A 23,400-nucleotide genomic window follows, 5' to 3' on the forward strand; every position below is an offset into this window, starting at 1 on the left:
ACCACAAGTCTCAGCTTTGCCTTGCTCTTTCATTTTCTTAACAGCATCTTTCAGTGAACAAAATTTCAAGGAACAATCTTTTTTTAACTTTTTATTTTATGTTATGGTATAGCCAGTTCACAATGATGTGATAGTTTCAGGTGAACAGGGAAGGGACTCAGCCGTAAGTAGACATGTGTCCACTCTCCCACTAACTCCTCTCCCATCCAGGCGCCACATAACATTGAGTTCCCTGTGCTCCATGTATACAGTAGGTCTCAAGGAACAATTTTAATTTTGATAGAATTCCCTCCATTCAAACCTTTACTCTCTCAGTATAGTTGTATAATTCATTACCTCAGTATTCAATGATTTTATAACTATGAAGATATGTATGTTATTTACACTAAAATTACATTATGTAATCTTTCTACTCATCCTTTATATACAACTTTTTTTCTTTGGGGTTTTAAGTTTGGTTTATTTCAGTGTACTTACAAACCTCAGATTCTCTGTGAATTACCTAAATCTTTTTTTGATATATTTGAACGTTTAAAAAAATCATGACTGAATGTTAAATATTGCCAAATGCTTTTCTGCATTTATATCGCTTTCACTTGACAGATTTTTCTCTCCTGGGGCCTTCTGACCGGCTCTGGCAGTTATCTCAGGATCCTCCTGTTTGTCTCTTGAGTTGATTCCCCTATTTTCTGGATTCGGATCCACATCATTCTTCATTTAGTTATTTGCTTTTGTGAAGCATACCCACCAGTAATTTCTTGAAAAAGATTGTGTGCGTTGTAAAGTCTTGGAGAAATAAAACATCTTAAAATGACTTCAGTCTGTTAAATGTTAAATTAGCTGGGCAAACAATTCTGAGTTGGAAATGATTCCCCCCATTTTTGAAGGTGTTCAAGGGTATAGCTATTGAAAAGTGGTTAAAGCCATTTTAATTTGTTTCTTTATATAAGGTCAATTTCCTCATCTCCAAACCTTTAAAAATGTTCTTGTATTTAAATCTGGTGGGGCTTTTTAATCTGAAAACTCAGGCTTTGATTCTTGGAAAATATTCACAGATTACTCTGTTTATGAATTTTCCCCTTTCCATGATCTATTTAAGGAACACGTTTCCTATTTTCTCTCTATTTGCGTTAATTTCTGGGAATTTTTCTAAATTTTATCCTTCATTCTTTGTATTAGAGCTTCTTTTATTTTTTTGCAGGGGAGGGCAGTTTTAATTGGCTGGTTGATTTGGTTGGTTTTTTGTTTGTTTTGCTAATATACTTTTAATGTCTAAGAACCCCTTTTATTCTCCTAATGTCACTGCCTCTTTTTGTAACATTTGGTTGTTATTTTGTGATTGAAATTTTAGTAGTTAGTTCAACTTATTCCTCTGAGGGCTGCCCTGGTGACCCAGGTGGTAAAGAATCTGCCTGCAATGCAGGAGACTGGGGTTCAATCCTGTGTCAGAAAGACCCACCTGGAGAAGGGAATGGCAACCCACTTCAGTATTCTTGCCTGGAGAATTCCACAGACAGAGGAGCCTGGCAGGCTTGAGGCTTCCCTGGTGGTTCAGACAATAAAGAACCTTCCTGCAATGCAGGAGACCCAGGTTTGATCCCTGGGTCAGAAAGATCCCGTGGAGAAGGGAATGGCAACCCACTCTAGTGTTTTTTCCTGGAGAGGTCCATGGGCTGCAAAGAGTTGGACACCACTGAGCGACTATCAACTCTCTGAGAATTTTAATAGTTTTAAAAAGATTTCTTTTAAAATCTTTTTTTTATGAAATCTTTTTTTGTATAATTTTTGTATAAAATCTTTTTGTACTTCCTGTATAGTTTCTCTTTCCTCCAGTTTTTTTTTGAAGTAAGTCCCTGTTTTCATGTTAAAGTGTTTCCTCATATATCCAGTGATGGTAGGTGGGTTGTGTGTTCAAATGCAGAGAATGCTGATTGGAGGATGTAGCACACGGCTGGATTTGTCCCTTTCACTGTGGGAGGAGTGGCTAGGTCCTTCCCTTGGGAAGTCTCCCTATGTTAGTATCTTTAGGTCGTGCTTAAATTGCTAGAGAATATGAGAGCCATGTAGGCAAAGACAGATGGAGTTTTCAGTGTTCACTTTGTCAGAATTCATTTATTTATCCTATCCTGTTTTTCATTACTACCCCTACCCTGGTTTGAGTCTAGATACCGTGTTTTCCTTTTTAGAGAATTATCCTTCAGGAGTGGAGAAAAGATAGTCATCTGAAATCAAGCAGCCAGAGATGGTCTCTAGAGCTTTAACCACCTCTCAGACAGACTTGCAAGCCATCCCCATGGTTTTGCCCCACTTTCACATCCATTTCTAGCAGTACGTGGCAGGTTCTGCACTGCAGATTGCTTGTCCGTTTCCTGCTGGAGGCTTGAGATACAGCTTTCTTAGACTTCGTTCATTTTGTTTCCTTTGTCTCCTCTCTCACTCTGTTTGTAAGGTCATGCATTTTCTAAATGGCCCTCAATGTCATTTTAAGTGTGAGTTCAAGAAAGAGTGAAAGTACCTGTGTCTGATCCACCATTTTACTAGGCAGACTACTAGTTCATTCTTGCAACTTTTACTTCTCAGTCTCTTCATTTGTTTTTAAACTTCAGAAAACTAAATTTTAATTTCCAGGACTTCCAGTTCATTCTTTTTAGGTATTGTTGTTGTTCAGTCGCTCAGTTGTGTCAGACTCGGCGACGCCATGAACTGCAGCACACCAGTTTTCCCTTTTTATGTATACAAGTATCCTATCTCTCGGAGAAAATCAATTACACTTAAAATTAGTACCTTAGTATAAATGTAATTCGTTGTTTCAACTGCTTCCTTTACTTAACATCTGTCGTTAATCCTGCATCATTGCTATCCTCTCTCCATTCTCTTCTATTCTCGGGAAAAACCCAGAAGTACAGCTCACGGAAGGTCTTCATCCAGAAAGTTTCACATAAGATTCTGAGAGCAGAGATAGGCCCATGGACAAGGAAGACAGCTGAGAAGGCGGTGGTCACCTGTGGAGGATCAGGAATTGAGGTCACACTTGGTGCCGGGCAGCTGAGATCACTGGTGGCCTCTGGCCTCCAGGGTTCCTCCCCACATGGCCTACTACTGCTCCGATCATCCTCCATGGCTTCCTCATGACCCGTGCACTTCCAGAGTTCCTCAAAGGGGCTTTCTGCTCCTTGCTTTATATATTATGAAAGTATACATTATTTATCCACAGAGCACCGCTTCAATGTGGGTACATTTCCATGAACATAATTCTGCACTGGTGACTTCCAGTTAAGACTTGCATCGTGATGAAAGTTTTTTTGTTTGTTTGTTTTTATTTTCATTTTTAAGTGGGACTGAGATCAGGAAAAGCTTGAAACAAAGATGAGATATGGTAAAGCACATGTGGAGTTTTCAACATTGTAATGTTCAAAGATACCCAAACATACTATAGCTCTAAATATGATTGATCCCCAGCTGCTTTGTGGAAATAAAGTATCAATAGCTCAGGTACTGAATTTCCCAGGCACCTTTATCCATTATTGAATCAGTCAACTGTCTTTCTCCTTTCATAGCTCCTTTCTGAATGTTTCCCTTCTTTCATACAAGAACAAGAAGCAGACCACCATCACTCCTTTTTCCCTCCCAATTTAGGAATCTGAAGTGCTTTCAGCATCGTTTAAATCAACTTCAGGGAAATGATGGACTGTTCATTTCCTAGGACGTTTAAATACCTAAAATTAGATGTTTCCAAATTGATGAAAGGTTTCAAAATGGATTATCCCTTCCATTTTCCAAACAGGGCATTTCAAAATGGAATAAAATTCAATTATATTTAAGGTTCATAGCTTTGTTTCTATTTATCAAGTAATATACACAGACATATAGTTAAAAGTTAATAACAAGAATATAATAAAAGGCATCAGTCCCCTCTCCCCACTTCCCCTACTCTGTCTGACTCACCAGAGGCAACATTTAATCATTCCTACTTTGAATTCTTGTAGTTATCTTTCTACAGCTAAATACTATACCTGTGCTGCTAATTTTTATTTCTCCACACTATTATTTTTTCTGCAGGATAGATTAATATTCAGCTCAGATTCTTATTTATTTTTATTACATCTTAGTTTGGGCTGCTATGACAAAAATACCACTGATGGAGTGGCTTAAATAGCAGCAATTTATTTCTGACAGTTTTGGAGGCTGGGAAGTCCAGGATCAGGGTGGCAACGTGGCAGGTTATGGTCAGGGTCCTCTTTCTGGTTTGCAGATAGCTGTCTTCTGGTTATATCATCACATGGCCAAGAGCAGAGAAAGCTCTGGTTTCTGGCTCAGAGGGTAAAGCATCTGCCTACAGTGCAGGAGACCTGGGTTCGATTCCTGGGTCGGGAAGATCCCCTGGAGAAGGAAATGGCAACCCACTCCAGTACTCTTGCCTGAAAAATCCCATGGAGAGACAGAGAAGTCTGGTCGGCTACAGTCCATGGGGTCGCAAAGAGTCGGACACGACTGAGCAACTTCACTGTTCACTATAAAGGCACTAATCTCATTCATGAGTATTCCACCCTCATGACCTAGTAATCTCCCAAAGAGCCCACTTTCAAATACTTTGGGGATTTACACTTCAAACATACGAATTTAAGGAACTGTGACACAGATATTTAGTCCAAGGCATATTATTACTTTGATTATTTTGCCTCTCTTTTTTCCCCTAATTTTCATTTTTTGAAAGTCTTAATAATCAGACATTAAACTTAGTGAGCCAATCCTCTATATGTCATAGCTTTTATCTACTATTTCCTGTACTTGTTTTCCTATGTACTTGGTGGGTTCCTTGACTAACTTTTCTATTGAAGTTTTTAGAAATGTTCTTCTGTTTTTTCCTAGCATCTTCTTGTTTTGAGGACACAGTTTTTCTCAAATTTCTGAGTATTAGTTAGATCTTTTCAATAAGCAATTTTGAAGTTCTCTTCTGCATTCTGAATGAGCTGGGTTTTTTTTCTATAATAAAATCAAACTATCTGCCTACTTATTTTGATCTTTTACTGTCTTGTTGCACACTTTCTCAAGTAGTTGGTGATTCTTGGTTGCCTGGTGGCAATATAGATAAATTTTATTTCCTTTCCCTCACCCTCAGTCTGACCCTGCATTTATCTTCATATTCCTTTATAAAACTGAAAAGGATGAGGCTTCCTGGAAGTTTTGGTACATTTGGAAGAATCTGTTGGTTTGCAAACTATGTTGTAAAGTGTATGAATGCCTTTTCTGTTCATTTACGCTCATTCCAGTGGAGTCTAGCTCTCCATACCTTAAACTGAGACTTGGGATATTTCATTTCAATTTTTTTCAACTTTTGACTTGTTAAGTAAAATAAGATTTACATACGTGTCCCCAGAGAGGTAAAAGTCTCCATCTTTTCTATAATCAAGACCACCATAGCAACAGTTTCATTGCTGTGTTTTCCTTAATATTTATTCCTTTTACATCCTTTTAAAACCTTATTGTATTTTTTCCTTAACCAGTTATTTATTGTACTTCTCATATAATTCTTTTTATTAGATAAATTATATATAGTTTATTAAGCAGAAAAATAATTTAGGTTATCTCTTCATCTAGCTTATAGTTCAAAAATAATAATCTAATGAGATAAAAATTCACCTTCGTGATGAATTTTAGTTTGACAAATTTTAAAATTTTACCTATGTCTTCAATTTAAATGTCCTTTACCATTTCATTTTCTACATCTATAATAAACATAAATAATTTCAACTAAAATGTCTCAGTACTAATAACTTCTGAAAACTCAAAGTACTTAAAGAGTCTCTGTTATTTGATAAGCCAGAGAACAGTGTGATGATTTGCTAGTGCTTCGTCCTACACAAAAGGTTATCTTCCTTTTAATGCAATGCATTGGGCTCAGGGCAGAGTGTTTCAATGTGTTGCAGGCAGGGTTGCCAGATTAAATACAGGATGCCCAAATAACTTTGAATGTCAGTTAAACAATGGCTTTTTGTGTGTGTATGACCCATTTGTTTTGTGTTAATCCTGGTTGGAGGTGATGGAAGAAGGCATAGAAGAATAGTTCCCATCAAAATACGTTAACTGTTGAATAATGACATGCAGCATGTTTGTATTTTCTTCAAATTTGTTATGTAAAGTTTTATGTGTCTCTTTTATGTAAAGATAGAGCAGACCGAGGTGGTAGCAAAAGGACAGAATAAGGAAAGAGTATTGTCAAGGAACTGTCATGAAAACAGTTACATCCTTATGAATGAATAATATGCTATTTCTCGATGTTACAGATTTCTTATTTTTATTACAGGAAATATGAAAAAATGAAGCACAACAGGAAGAAGCTCTGATCACCGTGATTTCTAATGGCATCTTTCAGAAATTGTAATATTCAAAACAAATGATTACAAGAGGAAGGAACAATGAACAAACTAGTAGATTTGAAAATATTTAACTGCCTCTATGTCAAGAAAAATTTGCATATTTGTTTATGATACTTGTACCCTTACTATTACAAATTTTTATAAAAGTAAGTAAAGACAGGGAAGTTTTTAAAAATAAAGAAATATATTTTGTTGAATAAGATAAGTAGCTATCTAAATAGCTAAACATTTTAGCTAAGTAGCTAACATTTCAGAAACTTGCTGTCATCTGGGACAGGTCCTGCGTGAACCGGCGCATGCTGTTATCTATTGTGTTAAGACACCTAAAATAGCACAAGGCCGAGCAACTCTGAGGCTGGCAGCGCCACAGTATCTTCCTGTCTTTTTAACAAATGCGTTTAAAACTGAAACTTCCAAGTGCCATTTGAGCTGATTAACAAGCATCTTGATGTATCTGTATTCTGACAGTCATTCAGTTTCTAAAGATTTCATATTTTCTCTTCTTATTGCATTCTTAACTCGGGTTATTTGGGAGTGTTTTTTTTAATATCTTGGTTTTGCCATCTCTTATTGTTGATTTATAATTTAATTACCTTGTTGTTAGAGAACTTTGTGTGATAAACTTTGAGAGTTATGAATTCTTATATTTCATATGAATTACAGAAGAATGTATAGTCTTTATATACTCCCTTTAAAATATGCATTACTTATTTGCATTTTTATTGAGGTATAGTTGATTTCCTTTTTTCATTTGTTTTTATAAATATTAGTTTTGTGCTTTATAAATGTCTTCTTTAAATATTCCTATTCAATGGGTGCTGGTTTCTCTTATATCAGGCTTTTTAATTTATTTGTTAAATTCTTTTAAATCTTTATTAATTCATCAGTTTCTTATAGGAATCTATTAAAATCTATTTTTCCTCTTGTTATTTTATTGAGTTTTACTTTATTTTGAGAAATAATGAGATATTACTTCTTTCTTATCCTTCATAAAATATGGAAATCTTAATTCAAACTGCTGTATTATCCTTGACTGTCAAAACTTTGCACATTTATATCAATATGAACCGTGTCACATACCAAAGTGAATATGAATGATGAACTGTTCATATTCACCATTTCACTTTCTTCTTTAAAGAAAGGAGCTATATGTCAACTAATCTCAATAAAGTTGGGAAGAAAAAAATAAAAGACATGTATTTTTAACATTTGACTTCAGTTTTGAGCTTTTAAAATTAAATCTACCAGATCATATTCCAGGTTAATATGAAAAATTACAACTAATTCCAGGTAGAGCATTTCTCAAAAAGAAGGCACGATTCCTTGTAAAGGTACCCACTAGGACTTCTTAGTTCACCATCCAAGATTGGAACAAAATACCCGAAGGGTTGATACGATAAACTGGAATAGTATTAAAGGAGACTGTCCAACATTCTACTGGCTGTTGTTGAAAAGCCTGAATGATTCCAGATGATTCCAAGGGAACTCTGCTGTGACACTCAGAAAGAGGCATTTGAACACTGACCAATATGCCCTGGGCATGGCAGATGCTGGAAGTTATGACAAAGAGAAAGAAGTTAAAAGACAGCCTTTAAGATTCAACCCAATGACTGCTGTCCTTAAGGGAATGATTCCAGAACAAGAGTGTTTCAGTGGTCAGCACCAAGCATTTCTCGAAAATATTTCTAATGTAGCTGGGAGAGATGCCCCCATCTTCCATGCCCATCCCCACTGCTCCCAAATGATAGATATTTGGAGAGTCTCATTCACCACCCACAGCCTCTGGTCTAAGTGTATGAGAGGGGGAGATTTGGAGAACCTTAGACACCTATCTTAACTTTTCACTTTCATGCATTGGAGAAGGAAATGGCAACCCACTCCAGTATTCTTGCTTGGAGAATCCCAGGGACGGGGGAGCCTGGTGGGCTGCTATCTATGGCGTCGCACAGAGTCGAACACGACTGAAGTGACTTAGCAGCAGCAGCAGACACCTATCTGAAGTATAGCAGAGAAAATAGTGCTCACTGGTTGGTTGGGGCATTCATTTTATAACATACTGATTTTGCTTTTTAAAAATCACTTTTCTTCAAACATATATATGAAGGCAAATTATGTATTTAAGCAACTGACTCAATATATCAGATAAGTTTGCAGAAGCCACATTCAGACCAAACATTTTTTTTCAACATTACTTTTAAATGAATAGCTCTATAAACATTGGAGGCATGGCAAGTGAAAGTCTGTTGCCAGAATGTGTCTCAAGTATTGATAAGAGCCACCATCATCTGCCTTAAATACTGTGGAAGTAAATAGTTATATGGTAGTACTACTAATAGTAGTTGTGATAGTAAATGTGGTATACTCCTGGTGGAAGGGAAAGAGACACTCTCGTCTAACCTAAGTGTGTAAAGTATCTAGGGATTTGCTGTGTTCTATATGAATCTTCTACCTGGTGACAGAATTGAAACAGTTATGAACAAATAATGGGAGCTAAATTTGTGCAGGCATTTTCCCATGGAGACCATCATCTTATGTTGTTTTTCTTACTTACCTTAGCATATATTTTTAGATGCTGTGTTGATATTAGTAGCTATTCATAGGTAATGAATGAATCATGAGATGAAAGATTTTTGTTTTACTGATATTTTATTTCTGAACGCTTAGATAAAAATGAGTGATTTCTTAGGGTAATACAGTTTACCCAAATTGATAACAAGTAGAGACAGAAAATGTCAACCATGATACCAAGAATGCCCACTTCCTTGGCTTTCATAGGATGGGTCCAATAGTACTTCTCTGATGAAACTTTCCTTTAGGAAAAATGAATGGCAACATACTCTGTCCCAGCATTTTGTCCATTCTATTATGTAACTTACACATTATTGGATATTTAATTTGATAATAAAATTATAATGGAGTAATCATGGATCAAGCATATAAAAATGGAGTTGGGTGGCCGATGAGGACCAGGTCTCAGAGAAGTCTCTGCGCCACTGAGAACCTGAACTTTCTTTGAGCTATGCCAGACTCAAGAACAGAACCAGCTGTATTCAAAACAACACCTGTCAGCTGCAACCTTATGGTCTCAGGTTCTCCCCTTGTAACTATGCAGCCATTTGGGACCCCCACCAGTCCTCACTTAATAAGCACCCTTACTTGCCAGCTCCAATTAAAGTTCTTGATAACCACTCAAGTAACTTTAAGCATTTGGTTTTTGCCTTTATAAGCCTCCCTCATTTTGTAGTCCAGCAAAACACAATTCAGGTAGTTCTTGAGTCGGTGTCTCCAGGGTGGAGTCCTAACAGACCCAGATAAATGCCTTTTTATCTTAGTTGGGTCTCTTTCTAGAATGGTGGTCAACAGATGATATGTCTGTTTTTCTAAATATATTAGCTATTAGAAAGCAGAGCTCATATAGTTGTCATCTTTGCATTATCAGTATTTTCATAGTTTAGGAGACAGAAGGTATAAATATTCAATAAATGCCTGATAAGCCTCTCAGTAAGAGGAACATGGAAACACTTTAGCTTTTCATTCTGAATTCCTATTAAAATAACAAAATAGATAAATAGGTACTCCCTCAAACAACATTCTAAACTAAGAATAAATATTAAGCATATATCTGAATCTTGGAGTTTTAAAAAAATCTTTACATCAATGGATCAGATTAAGGGCTCATTTAGCTCAGATTCCTTGTTCCTAAAGTTTAAGCTTTCAGCTTCTTCATTGCAAACTTTGAGTGGATCCTTCAGAAATTCTTTTCTAACAAGTCAAATTTGTTACCGGTCACAGAATTATGTTGAATAACAAGTTGCAAAGCCTAAGAAAAGAGCATAATACTGTTAAAAGTACCTGGAATAAATTCGTCTTTTTAAACCCATAATTACCATCCAAATACCAAATATACCATCTTTGATACAGAAGATGACAGTGTCGAAAGCCTAGATATAGTGGCCTTATCACAGATGCAATGTGAGAAATGTTCAGTGATCTTGATATCTAGCCAATAATAACATTTTATGCATGGAGCTCCATCAATTCCCTTAATCTGAGACTCTTTAACAGAGATATTACAAGCTAAGTATTTTATTATTACAATAAAATTGAAAGCATGATACCAAATACCAAAATCAAAGTCAAAATTTACTATCAAGAATAAACAGTAAGGGATGTATGATCCAATATCTATGGGGCAAAGACAGTTGTGATTCACTACTATGTTTATGCTACATTTTAACTTTTAGTGTGGGTTAAAATGACAGGCTCTGGAAAAGATTTGAACCCCATTTCCACCATTTATTAACACTTCAAGCCAAAGGCAAGTAACTATCTTCAGTTTTTTTCACCAGGGTTGTTGGGACGTTTGATAACATAATGAATGTATAATAAAACCGTTTAGAGCGCAGTACACTCCAGTACTTTGGCCACCTCATGCGAAGAGTTGACTCATTGGAAAAGACTCTGACGCTGGGAGAGATTGGGGGCAGGAGGAGAAGGGGACGACAGAGGATGATGGCTGGATGGCATCACGGATTCGACGGACCTGAGTTTGAATGAACTCCAGGAGTTGGTGATGGACAGGGAGGCCTGGCGTGCTGCAACTCATGGGGTCGTAAAGAGTCGGACATGACTGAGCGACTGAACTGAAACACAACGAAAGATTAACGATTCTTACCAGTAGCATTTCAAAAAGAAACCATGTATTACTATTTATTATGTTAATATTTAATATATCTATCATACACTTTCAGGGAAGAATAGCTCCCTGCTGACCACAATGACCTCTCCAGAACGTCTAGAACCCCAGGGAAGGCCTGGGGTACTAACTCGACGCTGTTAAAATGTGATTTACTCAAAATTCAGGGCCCAATTATGTGCATTAGGAGGTAGAACCTCACTGCTTGCAGAGAGCAGGCGCTCTGCGGGAGGGAAGGGTCTTCGGATGGATAGCGAGGAATTCCTCCCAGGCCATCCGAGGAGCCGGATGCACGCAACAACCGGCCGGCGGGGTCCGCGCGGCGCCTGGTTGGGAAGGTCCCTCCGCGGCGGTTGAGCCCCTCGGTGCAGGTGCGCGCAGCACGCGCCGGGGGCCGCCGCCTCCTCCCCGCCCGCGGCCGCACGCGCACGCGCGGTTAGCAGTCGCTGCTGCGCGGCCGGCGGCTGGATTGAGCTAGGGGAGACGCGGGGACCAAGTGGCAGCGGCTCGGACATCTGAGCTGCCACTGCCGAAAACGGGCCCGCGGGACAGGTGCGTGGGCAGTAGTAGGTCGCTTTTCCGCGTCCTCTGCGCTCCAGCTGGGGGTGAGGAAGCCGAGTCCTAGCGCTTCCCCGCTGGGCGGGGGTTCCTGCTGCGCCCCTTTCTTGGGCGTCCGCCGGGCGGACCCGGCGGGGACCCGTGAGGAGGTGGGTGTTGAGTTTGGGGATGGGGACGCGGCCAGCGCCCGCGTCCGAGAGAGGTTCTCGGGCGGGCTCTCCGGGCCTCGGGGGTAGGGAGGCGGGCCCGGGCGGGCGGCGGTGGGGTGATGCCCCCTCGGGGTCGGTTGGGACCCCCGGGACTTCTGTGTCCATGGCCACCTGCGGCGCTGGGGCTGGCGCGGGGAAGGCCAGGTGGCCCGTCAGCCCGGCCTGTCCCCGAGGGCTCAGCGGCCCGGGGGAGCCGAGTCCGTTACTCCAGCGGTTGCCATTTCAGCCCCGTTCCACGCTCGAGCCCCGGTGCGCGCTCCCGAGGGATGGAGAGGGAGCCGGTCTCGTTTCAGCGCTGCTCACTCCGCCCGCTACTTCGCACCGACAGGCGAGTCAAACCCAGCTAGGCTCAGCTCACGCCCTCCCCGCCTCTGTAGAGGCGAAGGGACCTGACCTCGCGGCGCTGGTGGCCCGCGGCCGCTCCCTCGACGCGCCGCCTGGAGCCCGGTGCGCGCCGCTCGGGAGGGAGGGAGAGCGTTGTGGTGAATCCCACGAAGCCCTAATGACTCGAGACTCATTATCGCCGACGGCTTGTTTACGATCAGATCCTTTAGCTGATTTTATTTATAGCACCTGCCGGAGCAACAGGAATCCGAGGTGTTTGCTTTGGATATATAAGCAAATGGCAACGACGTCCAGAAGGGAGAAAGCAGATCATTCGAGAGTGGCCCTGGAAAGAACTCTCGAATTGGGAAAGTTAGTTTGTATGGAGACTTTTTGATGCTTTAAAGACATCAAAACCTTGATCTAGCCTTGCGATTGTGCTTTAAAATTTTTACGTCACTCTAGGTCTTTTCCTGAAGGTAACCTTCCTTTGGGCAATTGTTTGACTTCTTTTCAGTTTACAGTTTTGTCTTCCCATGCAATTGGTTTGGTCTTCCAGTCACATTTAGAACTTATACGTAAATCTATCGAAGATAGCCCTCATCTAGTTGATAAAATTGATTAGGATGGTGTATGTTAATGGATCCGCAGAAACTGAACAGTGCTGTGCTTAGTCACTTCAGCCTTGTTGGATGGACTCTTTGTGACCCGATGGACTATAGCCCGCCAGGCTCCTCTGTCCATGGGATTCTCCAGACGAGAATACTGGAGTGGGTTGTCAAGTGCTGTAAATTAACCTTATTGCTTGTTCCTAGTAAGTTTTAGTGCTCTTAACTGGAAAGCTAGAATTGCCAACTTTAATAGACCTTAAGATCATCCAGCTTAATCCTTGCACTTGATAGATGGGGAAAAAAAAGTTTTAGAACAGTTTTAACCCTTTCCTTTTTAGTAATAGAATATGAAACTTGGTATGATGGTGCCAAACTCAGTGTACTTTCTATCATACCACTTTGTAGTTGACCTACTGAAGTTACATGACAACTAAAACTTTAGTGATTTTTCCAACAGTACTTTTGAGGCTTAGTCATGCTGGTGAGTCCTCAGTCAGCCATTAAAACTGAATACCAGAAACATCTCAGTTATAATAACATAGAAAGCACGAATGTGTTAATAGGTGAGTGTCAGGAGTAAGAAGTGTGTCTTAAAAGGGCAGAATTTATGCTGAGAACTGTAGACAACTGTTGAACGTTTTTATGAACAGGTAGTACTCCAGTACTCTTGCCTGGAAAATCCCATGATGGAGGAGCCTGGTAGGCTGCAGTCCATGAGGTAGCTAAGAGTCAGACACGACTGACCAACTTCACTTTCACTTTTCACTTTCATGCATTGGAGAAAGAAATGGCAGCCCACTCCAGTATTCTTGCCTGGAGAATCCCAGGGATGGGGGAGCCTGGTGGGCTGCTGCCTATGGGGTCGCACAGAGTCGGACACGACTGAAGTGACTTAGCAGCAGCAGCAGCAGCACAATTAGACTTATTCTTTAGAAAATTCATGCTGGAGAGAAGGTGGCAGATAGATTGATTGGGAAGACTGGAAGTGAAGAAGCAAAGTGGGACTTTACTGATGCTTTTCAAAAGTCATGGATTCCTAAATTAAGGCTGTTGCATGGATATAGAAAGATACATTTAAAAACACCCAAACAGGTTTAGCTACCAGTGATACAGAATATCAGCAAGAATAATCTTAAGATAGTGACAGAGTAACATGGCTGATTTGGTTGACCAGAGGTGCAGTTAATGGAAGAAGCAAATTGAGACTAGAGAACCGGTTTGGGTAGAAAGATGAGCCTCAAATTAATGGAGGCTTTGCTACATCCTTGAAGAAACTAAAGAGTGGTGGCTTCTGTGCTGTGGATAGCATTTGGGAGTCTTTAGTTAGTCTTTAGAGGTAGAGGCCAAGAGTATATGAAATGTAAGGAGAAAGCCTGGGGACAGAACCTGAAGGAACAGCATCATTTACAGGAGGTTAGAGAAAGAGCCCATAAAGGTGGCAGAGAAGATGAAGAGAATCAACACTCAGGAATAGCATCATGGAAATCAAGGAAGGAGAGAGCTTCGAAGAAGCAGTCAGTAAGGCCAAGAGAGAGCAGTAGGCAATACGACTGAAAAAAGCTATTGCATTTACCAAGTAAGATTTGTTTGATGGGAACTGTTTCAAAGAAGCTAGAATCAAGTACAGGAATACTAGAAGTATTAGTTTTTCGTTGTTGCCATCATAAGTTACCACAAACTTAGCAGCCTAATGCCACACATTTATTTTCTCACAGTTCTATGGGTCAGAAGTCTGACACAGGTCTCACTGCACTGACATCAGGTGCTGACAAGGCATCATTCCTTATTAATTCTTCTTCCTTGCTCATTCAGATTGATGACAGAATTCAATTTCTTTTGGTTGTAGGACTGAGGTTCTTGTTTCCTTGTTGAGTGCAGCTGAAGGTTGGGATTTTCAGCTTCTAGAGCCCACTCGCAGTCCTTGGCTCATGACCCCTCTTCTACTATCTGTAAGACCTCCATGGCGGGTGGAGTCCCTCTCACTCTCCAGATCTCTTCTGCCCTCTCTCACTGACTTCCTCTTCTGCTTTTAAGGGCCTGTGTGATTATATTGGGCCCACATGCATATCCAGAGTAATCTATTTTAGGGTCAGCTAGGTAACAACCTTAGTTCCATCTGAGAAGCCTCCTTTACCGTGTGAGGTAACACTCACAGGAACCAAGGAATAAGATGTGGACATCTCTGGGGCGCAGGTCATTGTTGTGGCTACCACAGGAAGTTAAAAATGCTAACAGTTAAGACATTCTTTCTAAATGCTTTCGTTAAGGTGATACCCAGAAACATTTACATTATCTATCATGTGATAATTATAGTTCCAATAGTAAGCCTTACTGTTTATCCTTGAGCTTCATACCTGTCTTCTTAAATATCCTAAATTTGTGTGAACACTGTAAAATTTTAAAGTGTCAGAGAAATATAAGGTAATACTATGAAGTTGCTTTTATATTTTTTTGTAGCCTTAAGCTGCTTTAAAATCTTTGCTGGAAAGATTTTAAAGGCCGTTTAACCAACTAACTAGATTTGTGTGTATAAATTATAGTTTGGATAGACATCAAAATATGGCTTTTAGAATATGAAGCCCACAGAAACTGGAATGGATGTCTAAAGGATGGAACATATTGAAAAATTCTTAACCTTGTATTTATAGGCCTCAGTTCAGTTGAGTGGCTCAGTTGTGTCTGACTCTTTGCGACCCCATGAATCGCAGCACGCCAGGCCTCCCTGTCCATCACCATCTCCCGGAGTTCACTCAGACTCACGTCCATCGAGTCGGTGATGCCATCCAGCCATCTCATCCTCGGTTGTCCCCTTCTCCTCCTGGCCCCAATCCCTCCCAGCATCAGAGTCTTTTTCAGTGAGTCAGCTCTTCACATGAGGTGTCCAAAGTACTGGAGCTTCAGCTTTAGCATCATTCCTTCCAAAGAAATCCCAGGGCTGATCTACTTCAGAATGGACTGGTTGGATCTCCTTGCAGTCCAAGGGATTCTCAAGAGTCTTCTCCAACACCACAGTTCAAACGCATCAATTCTTCAGCACTCAGCCTTCTTCACAGTCCAGCTCTTACATCCATACCTGACCACTGGAAAAACCATAGCCTTGACTAGGCGGACCTTAGTCGGCAAAGTAATGTCTCTGCTTTTGCATATGCTGTCTAGGTTGGTCATAACTTCTCTTCCAAGGAGTAGAGCCTCAATTTATAGGCCATTTAATGAGCTAAATAGTTAAACCTTCTTAGAGCTTTAATGAAATGAATGTAGAGTTTGAAGCTATACCTATTATAACTTTGGGTCTTACCGTTGCTATTTAGTAGCATTCTATATTCTTGAGTAAGTTGCTTCCTTGAGTCTTGCTTTCCTTATGTAGGATGGGGTACCAGTACCTTCATCAGAGAGTAGCTGTAAGGATTGGAATTAATATGCCTGAATAGTGCATACTCAAACAGAGCTTCCAGTTCTCCTTTTCCACTCTTCTCTTTTCAGTTCTTCGTTTGCCCATGGCCTGGGGAAATCGGTCCTTTCTAATTTTTGTACCTCAGTTTGAATGTAGCTTTCTCAAGGAGCCTTTCTCTGACACTTCCTCTACCATGCAAATTTAGTTCCCCAATTACCAACTCTTATAAATTCCTTACTAGTCGGTCACTTGCCACAATTTACTATGTGTTTTACCTGGGTTATTTGTTTAACACCTGCTTTCCATCCCAAACTGTAAGCTCTTTGCAGTCAGGGGCCATATGTTTTGCTAATTACTGTAAGTTCAGTAAGTTCTAATTGTAAATTCTAACATCATACCTGGCACGTAATTGACAACCATAGTATTTGTTAAATGAATTCATGAATGATGATTTTTTTTTTTATCTACTGATTAACCTCTCCTGAATTTCTGGAAATATTAGCTATTACAACATTTATAAATCCCAGGTGTGACTTATTCTGAAGCATGCTTCTTTGAGAAAGTTCCTGCATTTCAAATGGAGTCTTGCAGCTTCTTTGAAAGAAGGCTGCCTCTGTAAGATGCCACTATCAACCCACTCCAGTATTCTTGCCTGGAGAATCCCAGGGGCAGAGGAGCCTGGCGGGCTGCCATCTGTGGGGTCGCACAGAGTCGGACACGACTGAAGCAACTTAGCAGCAGCATTACCTATCTCTCCACCTTCTTTGTCATGCTTCAAAGTGGACTATGTGCACCATAGTCAGATAATTCCAAAAATACCCTTCAATTTTGGTGAAAATTTGTCCAGTTTTACTTTTATGACGTGGTAACAGATTTTTTTCATCTAATTTTTTTGTTACTATCTTTTCTAGTAAGTTATGAACTGAGTTGTTAAAATGCAGGATGTCTGTAGCAAGATTCTGAAATACCTCACAACGAGGTGTTTCTTCATAGATGTAGAATAGAATTGAATAATATGTTTAATCCCCCCATATTAAACTAGAGCATAAAACTGCAAAGTTTCTAAATTATTATAGGAATACTTTGTGTTACATTTTAACAGTGTTCTAAAAGACATCCGAGGGCCAGTGTTGGAACCATTGACATAACCATTTCTCTCTCATAAAACCATAGTTTAAAACATCTACTATGTATAAGGTTTCAACCCATGAATTTTTCTAGGAGTTAAATTCTAAAAAAGGATTTTTCCTCCAAGGATCTTGTAGACTTTTATAGGCAGTGAGACGCCTTCATTTTATTTCTGGCCTTCCCCTAATTGCCTAGAAATCTTTTTGCCAAATTCATGGTTGCAGTGCTGCTACAACAATAAAGTCATTCAAGTTGGTTGCTTAGTAACATCTATTTATCTTCCTCTGTAACATTTTTTCCTGTCATTTTTGCATTCATTCATTCATTCCGTGAACATAAATATGTCTCTGTTTATCATGTGCTGGCCCTCTTTGGCTAGCACTGTGAATACAGAAATGAGAATGCTGGCTGTCACTGAGCTTATATTTTTGTATGTTTTTTGTTGTTGCAAATTTCCTCACTTTGGAACTATGCAGAAGTACTATAAATTCTCAGTAAATAAATAAATGTATCATTATAATGTTTATGGAACCATTATTTTGAAAAAGATGCTCCTGAGTCCAGTTTAACTTTAGTGTGTAGCTGGGTTTTAAAAGAGCCCAGTGCAGATTTAGTTTATTCTTTCTATAACTACTAAAACCAAACAATATTTACATATCTTGGATTTCAGCTCTGATCACTTCACTACTCTCACATCTTCAGCAGTTCCTGAATTTTATAGGATCAGATCCAGAATTCTTGAAACACTGTAGTTATTTCCCTAAATCATTAGAAAGTTGTATTTTCAACTATTATTTCTGCTATTATGGTTCTTTCCCCACTTTTTACTGTATTTCCTGAGATATTTTCATTGTTTCTAAGTCCTTCTGATTTAGAAAAGTATACCCAGTTTCAGTTAACAGTATGTGTTAGTTAAGGTAATGCTCAAATAGTAAATTTAAAAAATCCCAGGGCCCTAACATAATTTCTGGTTGCTGGTGTCCTAAGGAGTAGATGGCTGTGATAGTTAGTTGTATGTATCTACTTGATTGACCCACAGGATACCCAGATATTTGGTCAAATATTATTTTAGGTGTGTTTGTGAGGGTGTTTTTGGATGAGATTAACATTTGAATGGTAGGCTGAGTAAAGCAGATTGCCCTTCTCCTAGATGAGTGGCCTTATCCAGTCAGTTGAAGGCCAGAAGAGGACAATAAAGCTGATACTCCAGTGAGGAAGAGGGACGTCCTCCTGCCTAGCAGGCTGAGCTGGGACTTCAGTTTTTTTCCCTGCCCTTGGACTTGAGCTGAAACACTGGCTCTGCTTGGGTCTTGAAACTGCTGGAGTTTATAGCATTGGCTGTCCTGGCTCCCAGGCTTTTATACTCAGGCTAGCACTGCATCGGTAGCTTTCCTGGGTCTCATCTAACTCCATTCACCTGAGTCCTGCTTAACTCTAGAAAAAACACAGTATAGTTATGTCTCCTGGGGAAAAAAACATCCGTGGCGATCAGCCGGAAATCTCTCTCAAGTATCTCCTACTTGGCCATTTAACTTATACTTCACTTTGTTATTGAACCAGCCCAGAGGCAATGCAGAGAACATACAGGAGGTCAATGATATATGCAAATAGATGTGCTTCTCCATTGCTTGCTTTCTTCACAAATATTTTGTGATTTATTTCAACAACCTGTATGAAGTGAGGAATAACACAGGAAGGTAGAATCCTGGGCTTTTATATTGTGTACATTTGTAAGGAGGAAAGGGGTAGCATCAGCACTAGAAGTTCTGTATTAAACCATATAAAGAAATTCTTGCTTTACTAATCCTGTATATCTTAGGACAACCGTATAGCTCAGTAAGAAATTAGAAGACTACTAACACTACAGAGCAATTGGAGTTTAATACATATACACAAAACACTTCACCTAACAATAGCAGAAAGAAAAATTAATGCCTGTCTTCCTCAAACTCTTCCAGAAAATTGAACAGGAGGAAATACTTCCAAACTCACTCTATGAGGGTAGCCTTACCCTTGATGCCAAAGGCAGACCAAGACACTAAGAAAACTGCAGACCAATATCCCTGATGAGTATTGATAAAAATACATATTTTTCTTAAGTGCACACAGAATATTCTCTAGGAGAGACCATATGTTATGCCACAAAACAAATCTTAACAAATTTTTAAGAGTTTGTTTAAACTGGAAAAGATTCAGGGTATCTTTTCCAGTTACATTGTGATGAAACTCAAAATCAGTAGAAAAAAAATCCACAAATATGTGACAATTAAACAATACACTTTTAAACAACCAAAGGGTCAAAAAAGAAGTCACAGGAAATTGGAAAAGATCTTGAGTTAAATGAAACAAAAAACGAAAGCAGACCCAAACTTACGGTACCGAGTGAAAGCGGTGCTAAGAGGGAAGTTTATGGCTGTAAACGCTTACATTAAAAAAGAAAAATCTTACATTAACAATCTAACTTCACACCTTAAGGAACTAGAAAAACCCAAAGCTGGAAAAAGGAACATATAATAATGCAGTGGGGGTAAGATTAAAATAAGTAGCGTGGTATAATGTAGAGTTTTGGATTCTCACCTTGTCTCACATTTCCAAATACAAGAATTGGATCAGGTTTTTAATCTTTCAGTTTTCAGTTTGTAGATTGGGAATAATAATGCCTTTCATAGTGATGTCCTGGGCTGCAAAGATTAAATTAGCTAGTTCTTTTATGCAAATGAATGATTATAGTCATAGAACTTTAGAGAAGAAACAAACTTTCCAGATAAAGGGTTTTTTAAATTTTTTTCTGAAGCTTTGGCAACTGTTTCTGAAGGAAAGTTAGGAAGAACTGTGATATAGAAAACAAATAGTAGACACTATTTATATTTAAAATAGGTAACCAATAGGGATCTACTGTATAGCACAGGGAACTCTGCTCAGTACTCTGTAATAACCTAAATGGTTTCAGCAAATTAATTATTAAACTAAGTGTGCATTCATTTTGAAGGAGAAGATATGGGGCTAAAATGATATGAGTGTTCATTATTACTGCTGTTATTCATTGTATGCATTTCTGTTTACTCAAATGTTACTGATAGTGTCGAGAAGAACACCTTTTACTACATTGTATAAGCCATGGAAAGCTCTTTAATTTTTAGAGCAACGAAGCTTTTAGGGTTATTAACAATTGATAAGCAATTTGCAGCTGTACTCATTTCTGTGCCAGTAAATGAAAATTTTAAAAATCTGTACCTTCCTGTAATTGAATTCAAATTAATCCCTTTACATTTGCTTTCTAGCTCAGTTAACCTTTTTTATGACTCTAGAAAGGTTACACTCTTCCAGTTAAATTATGAGTAGTATGCATCATTTTTGTATTCTTTTCCATAAAATGGTGATATTAATACATCTTTTCATATAGAATGTTCATATTTTTTTTTTAAAGATGCATTTTCAAAGTAGACTTTAAAGTTGTAGTCAGTGGGCTTTAGAAGAAAGTAAAGCTAACTGGCCCATACATTCATGTTGAGTTTTGCCCTTATTAAAAAGGGTTATTTGAGCTAACCAGATGGAAGAATGCTTTTCATAGTCTGATGTTTCTTTTTTTTAAAACACAGCCTTATTGATGTATTATTTGCATACCTACAAGTTGACCTGTTTAATAAGTACAGTTCAGTGAGTTTTAACATATTTAGAATTACACAACCATTACCATATTCCAATTTTAAAACACTTTCCTTACCTTCAAAAGAAACCTTGTACCAATTAACCCTTTCTTCCCACTCCTTTCCTTAGGCAGTTACTAATCTATTTTCTGATTCCATGTGTTTGCCTATTTAAATGGGGTCATACAATACATGATTTTTTGTGACTGCTTTCACTGAGCATAATGTTTTTGAGATTCATCTATCTTGTAACACTTCAGTACTCCATTCTGTTATATTGTTAAGATAATCTTCCAGTTTGAATATTCCACATTTTGTTTATCCATTCATCCATTGATGAACTTTTGGGTTGTTTACACTTTTTTGGCTGTCATTAACAACCACCGTTATTTGGCTATCATTATCATTAAGCATTTATATTCCAAGGTTTTGTTGGGACATCTCTTTTCATTTATTTTGGGTAGAGGAGTAGCATTGCTGAATCATAAGGTAATTCTATTTTTAACATTTTGAAGAATTGCCCTACCGTTTTCCAAGCTCAGTTTGTATTCCTGCCAGCAACGTATGAGGGTTTCAGTTTGCCCACATCCTCCCAACACTTGTTGTTATTGTCTCTCTTTGATTATAGCCATTCTGGTGGGGGTAGAGTGCTGTGTCATAAATTCAGTGTTTCTTAGGCAGACCCATGTAGGCCTATAAATATGTTCTGCAGGACTTAAGAGTTCTCTCAGAATATGCTTTTTAAATAGAAACTGTTTCGTGTTGATGGTAGTATAACTATACCCTGGATCATCTGAATGACTGACCATCTTCTAATCAATACTGCCACACTTTCATTATTCATATTTACTTGTTTGAAAGTCCACTGGTGCCAAGAAATAAACCCTGAATTTTTAACATGCTAATAGGAAAGAAGAGGGTGTAATTATGTAAAACATATTTCTGCCAAGAGGCAGTCAAGTAATATTTGTCTGCTACTCACCTCAATTCATCTTATAAGGAACAGAGGTTTTGGAGCTTTTGAATGGAGAAGTGGTTATGTATGTAATTGAATCATCATAGTGTTACAGGGATGATAAATGCAAGAGAACTTCATTCACAGCAGTCAGCCTGATTGCAGGAAGTCCTGTATTTATTTGAATTTTCAGCTGTAATTTGTTTTCAGTAAAAGGCTGTCACTTTCAATTGTGGTAAAATTATTTTTCTTTTCTTTTTTGGGTGTTTACATATAAATGTATTTTGGCTTTACAGTTATAAAATTTCCAATTGCATATTTATATACACTTAAGCAACATTGTAATAAAAAAGTAACTTGAGCGAACATTTGGGAATCACAATCCTTTTTTAAAAAAAGCATAGGAGTTTGGTGGTCACTTCTGTATCTTTAGGTTTGTGCCATTGGCTCTTTGCTTTTCAAGGCAATCCTTCAGCTGTAGATGCCTATGGGATTTTGAACTTTGTAGTATCACTTGTGGAAAGCATAATTTAAGTAAGTTTGGTAATGATTTGTTTTAAAAACCATCCTAGAAAAAGGTATTCAAGGAGGACTTGTTTTTTTGGTAAATATACTTACACGTATTTTTCATGACTTTGTTTTATTTTTACTGATTACTGTCACTTTCACAGATAATCAATATGCGTTTCCAAGGCTTTCGGCTATGTTTGGGTCTTCTTTTCATCTCAATTAATGCAGAATTTATGGATGATAGTGTTGAGATGGAAGACTTTGATGAAAATTCCGAAGAGACTGATGAACTCTCCTCAGAGGTAAGGTTATTGAGAACCAAGCTATCCATTATTCCTTTACATGATACATAGGGCTGACTAACTTCTTAGGATTCCTTTCAATTGGAATAGCCTTTAATTTCTAAATAAATAGAAAAAAACATTGCCTTTTCCCAGCTATTTGTTGCTGTGTTTTTTAGGGTGCCCATGTGCCACAGAAATTTGTGCATGGCGCCTAGCATAGTATTATTACCAGATAAATATGGGAAAGATTTTTATGATCAAACTAGGAGTTCATTACTAGCTAAAGAGGACTAACTACTTTCACCCTTTTCAGGTAAAAGAAAAGGTAATAATTTTCAGTTCTTCTAAAAGTAGAGAAAATGGTGTTTCTTCATTTCTCTGAGAAAAGAAGTGCTGAATAGGAGGATGAATTGAAAGGAGAGTGATGATGAAATAGGCATTTAGCAAGGCTCCCACTGGTTTGGTCTCAGCTTGAAGATGTGTGTTTTGAGGTGGTGACTGACAGGAGTCTGGAAAAGTTTTTAGAGGTTTTTGTGTACTCTTGACAATCCATAAGAACTTTCACATTGAGGAATATTCATATCTAATATTGGGACAATCAAAATTTTTTCAGAAATATCTTTTGGTAAGAAAATACCAATTATGTTCTGCTGGCTGCTGTTTAAAGGGCTGAGAAGAATAATATGTAGTTTTTTTTAATGTATTTATTT

At 38.6% G+C, this 23,400-nt stretch overlaps 2 protein-coding genes across 2 annotated transcripts in view; both read left to right on the forward strand.

Annotated features, from left to right (window-relative positions):
- Window positions 1-677, forward strand: part of MGAT4D (MGAT4 family member D) — a 46,423-nt gene extending 45,746 nt beyond the window's left edge. Inside the window, exon 12 of the mRNA XM_040251674.1 lies at window positions 604-677. Coding sequence (XP_040107608.1) covers window positions 604-677 — 74 coding nt within the window. The remainder of the gene's footprint in view (window positions 1-603) is intronic.
- A 10,830-nt stretch (window positions 678-11,507) lies between these two features.
- Window positions 11,508-23,400, forward strand: part of CLGN (calmegin) — a 44,410-nt gene continuing 32,517 nt past the window's right edge. Inside the window, exons 1-2 of the mRNA XM_040250468.1 lie at window positions 11,508-11,625; window positions 22,568-22,708. Of these exons, the coding sequence (XP_040106402.1) occupies window positions 22,577-22,708 (132 nt within the window). The 5' untranslated portion in view covers window positions 11,508-11,625; window positions 22,568-22,576. The remainder of the gene's footprint in view (window positions 11,626-22,567; window positions 22,709-23,400) is intronic.

Source organism: Oryx dammah, unplaced genomic scaffold, assembly GCF_014754425.2.
Source record: "Oryx dammah isolate SB20612 unplaced genomic scaffold, SCBI_Odam_1.1 HiC_scaffold_12, whole genome shotgun sequence".
NCBI classification, from domain to species: Eukaryota; Metazoa; Chordata; class Mammalia; order Artiodactyla; family Bovidae; genus Oryx; species Oryx dammah.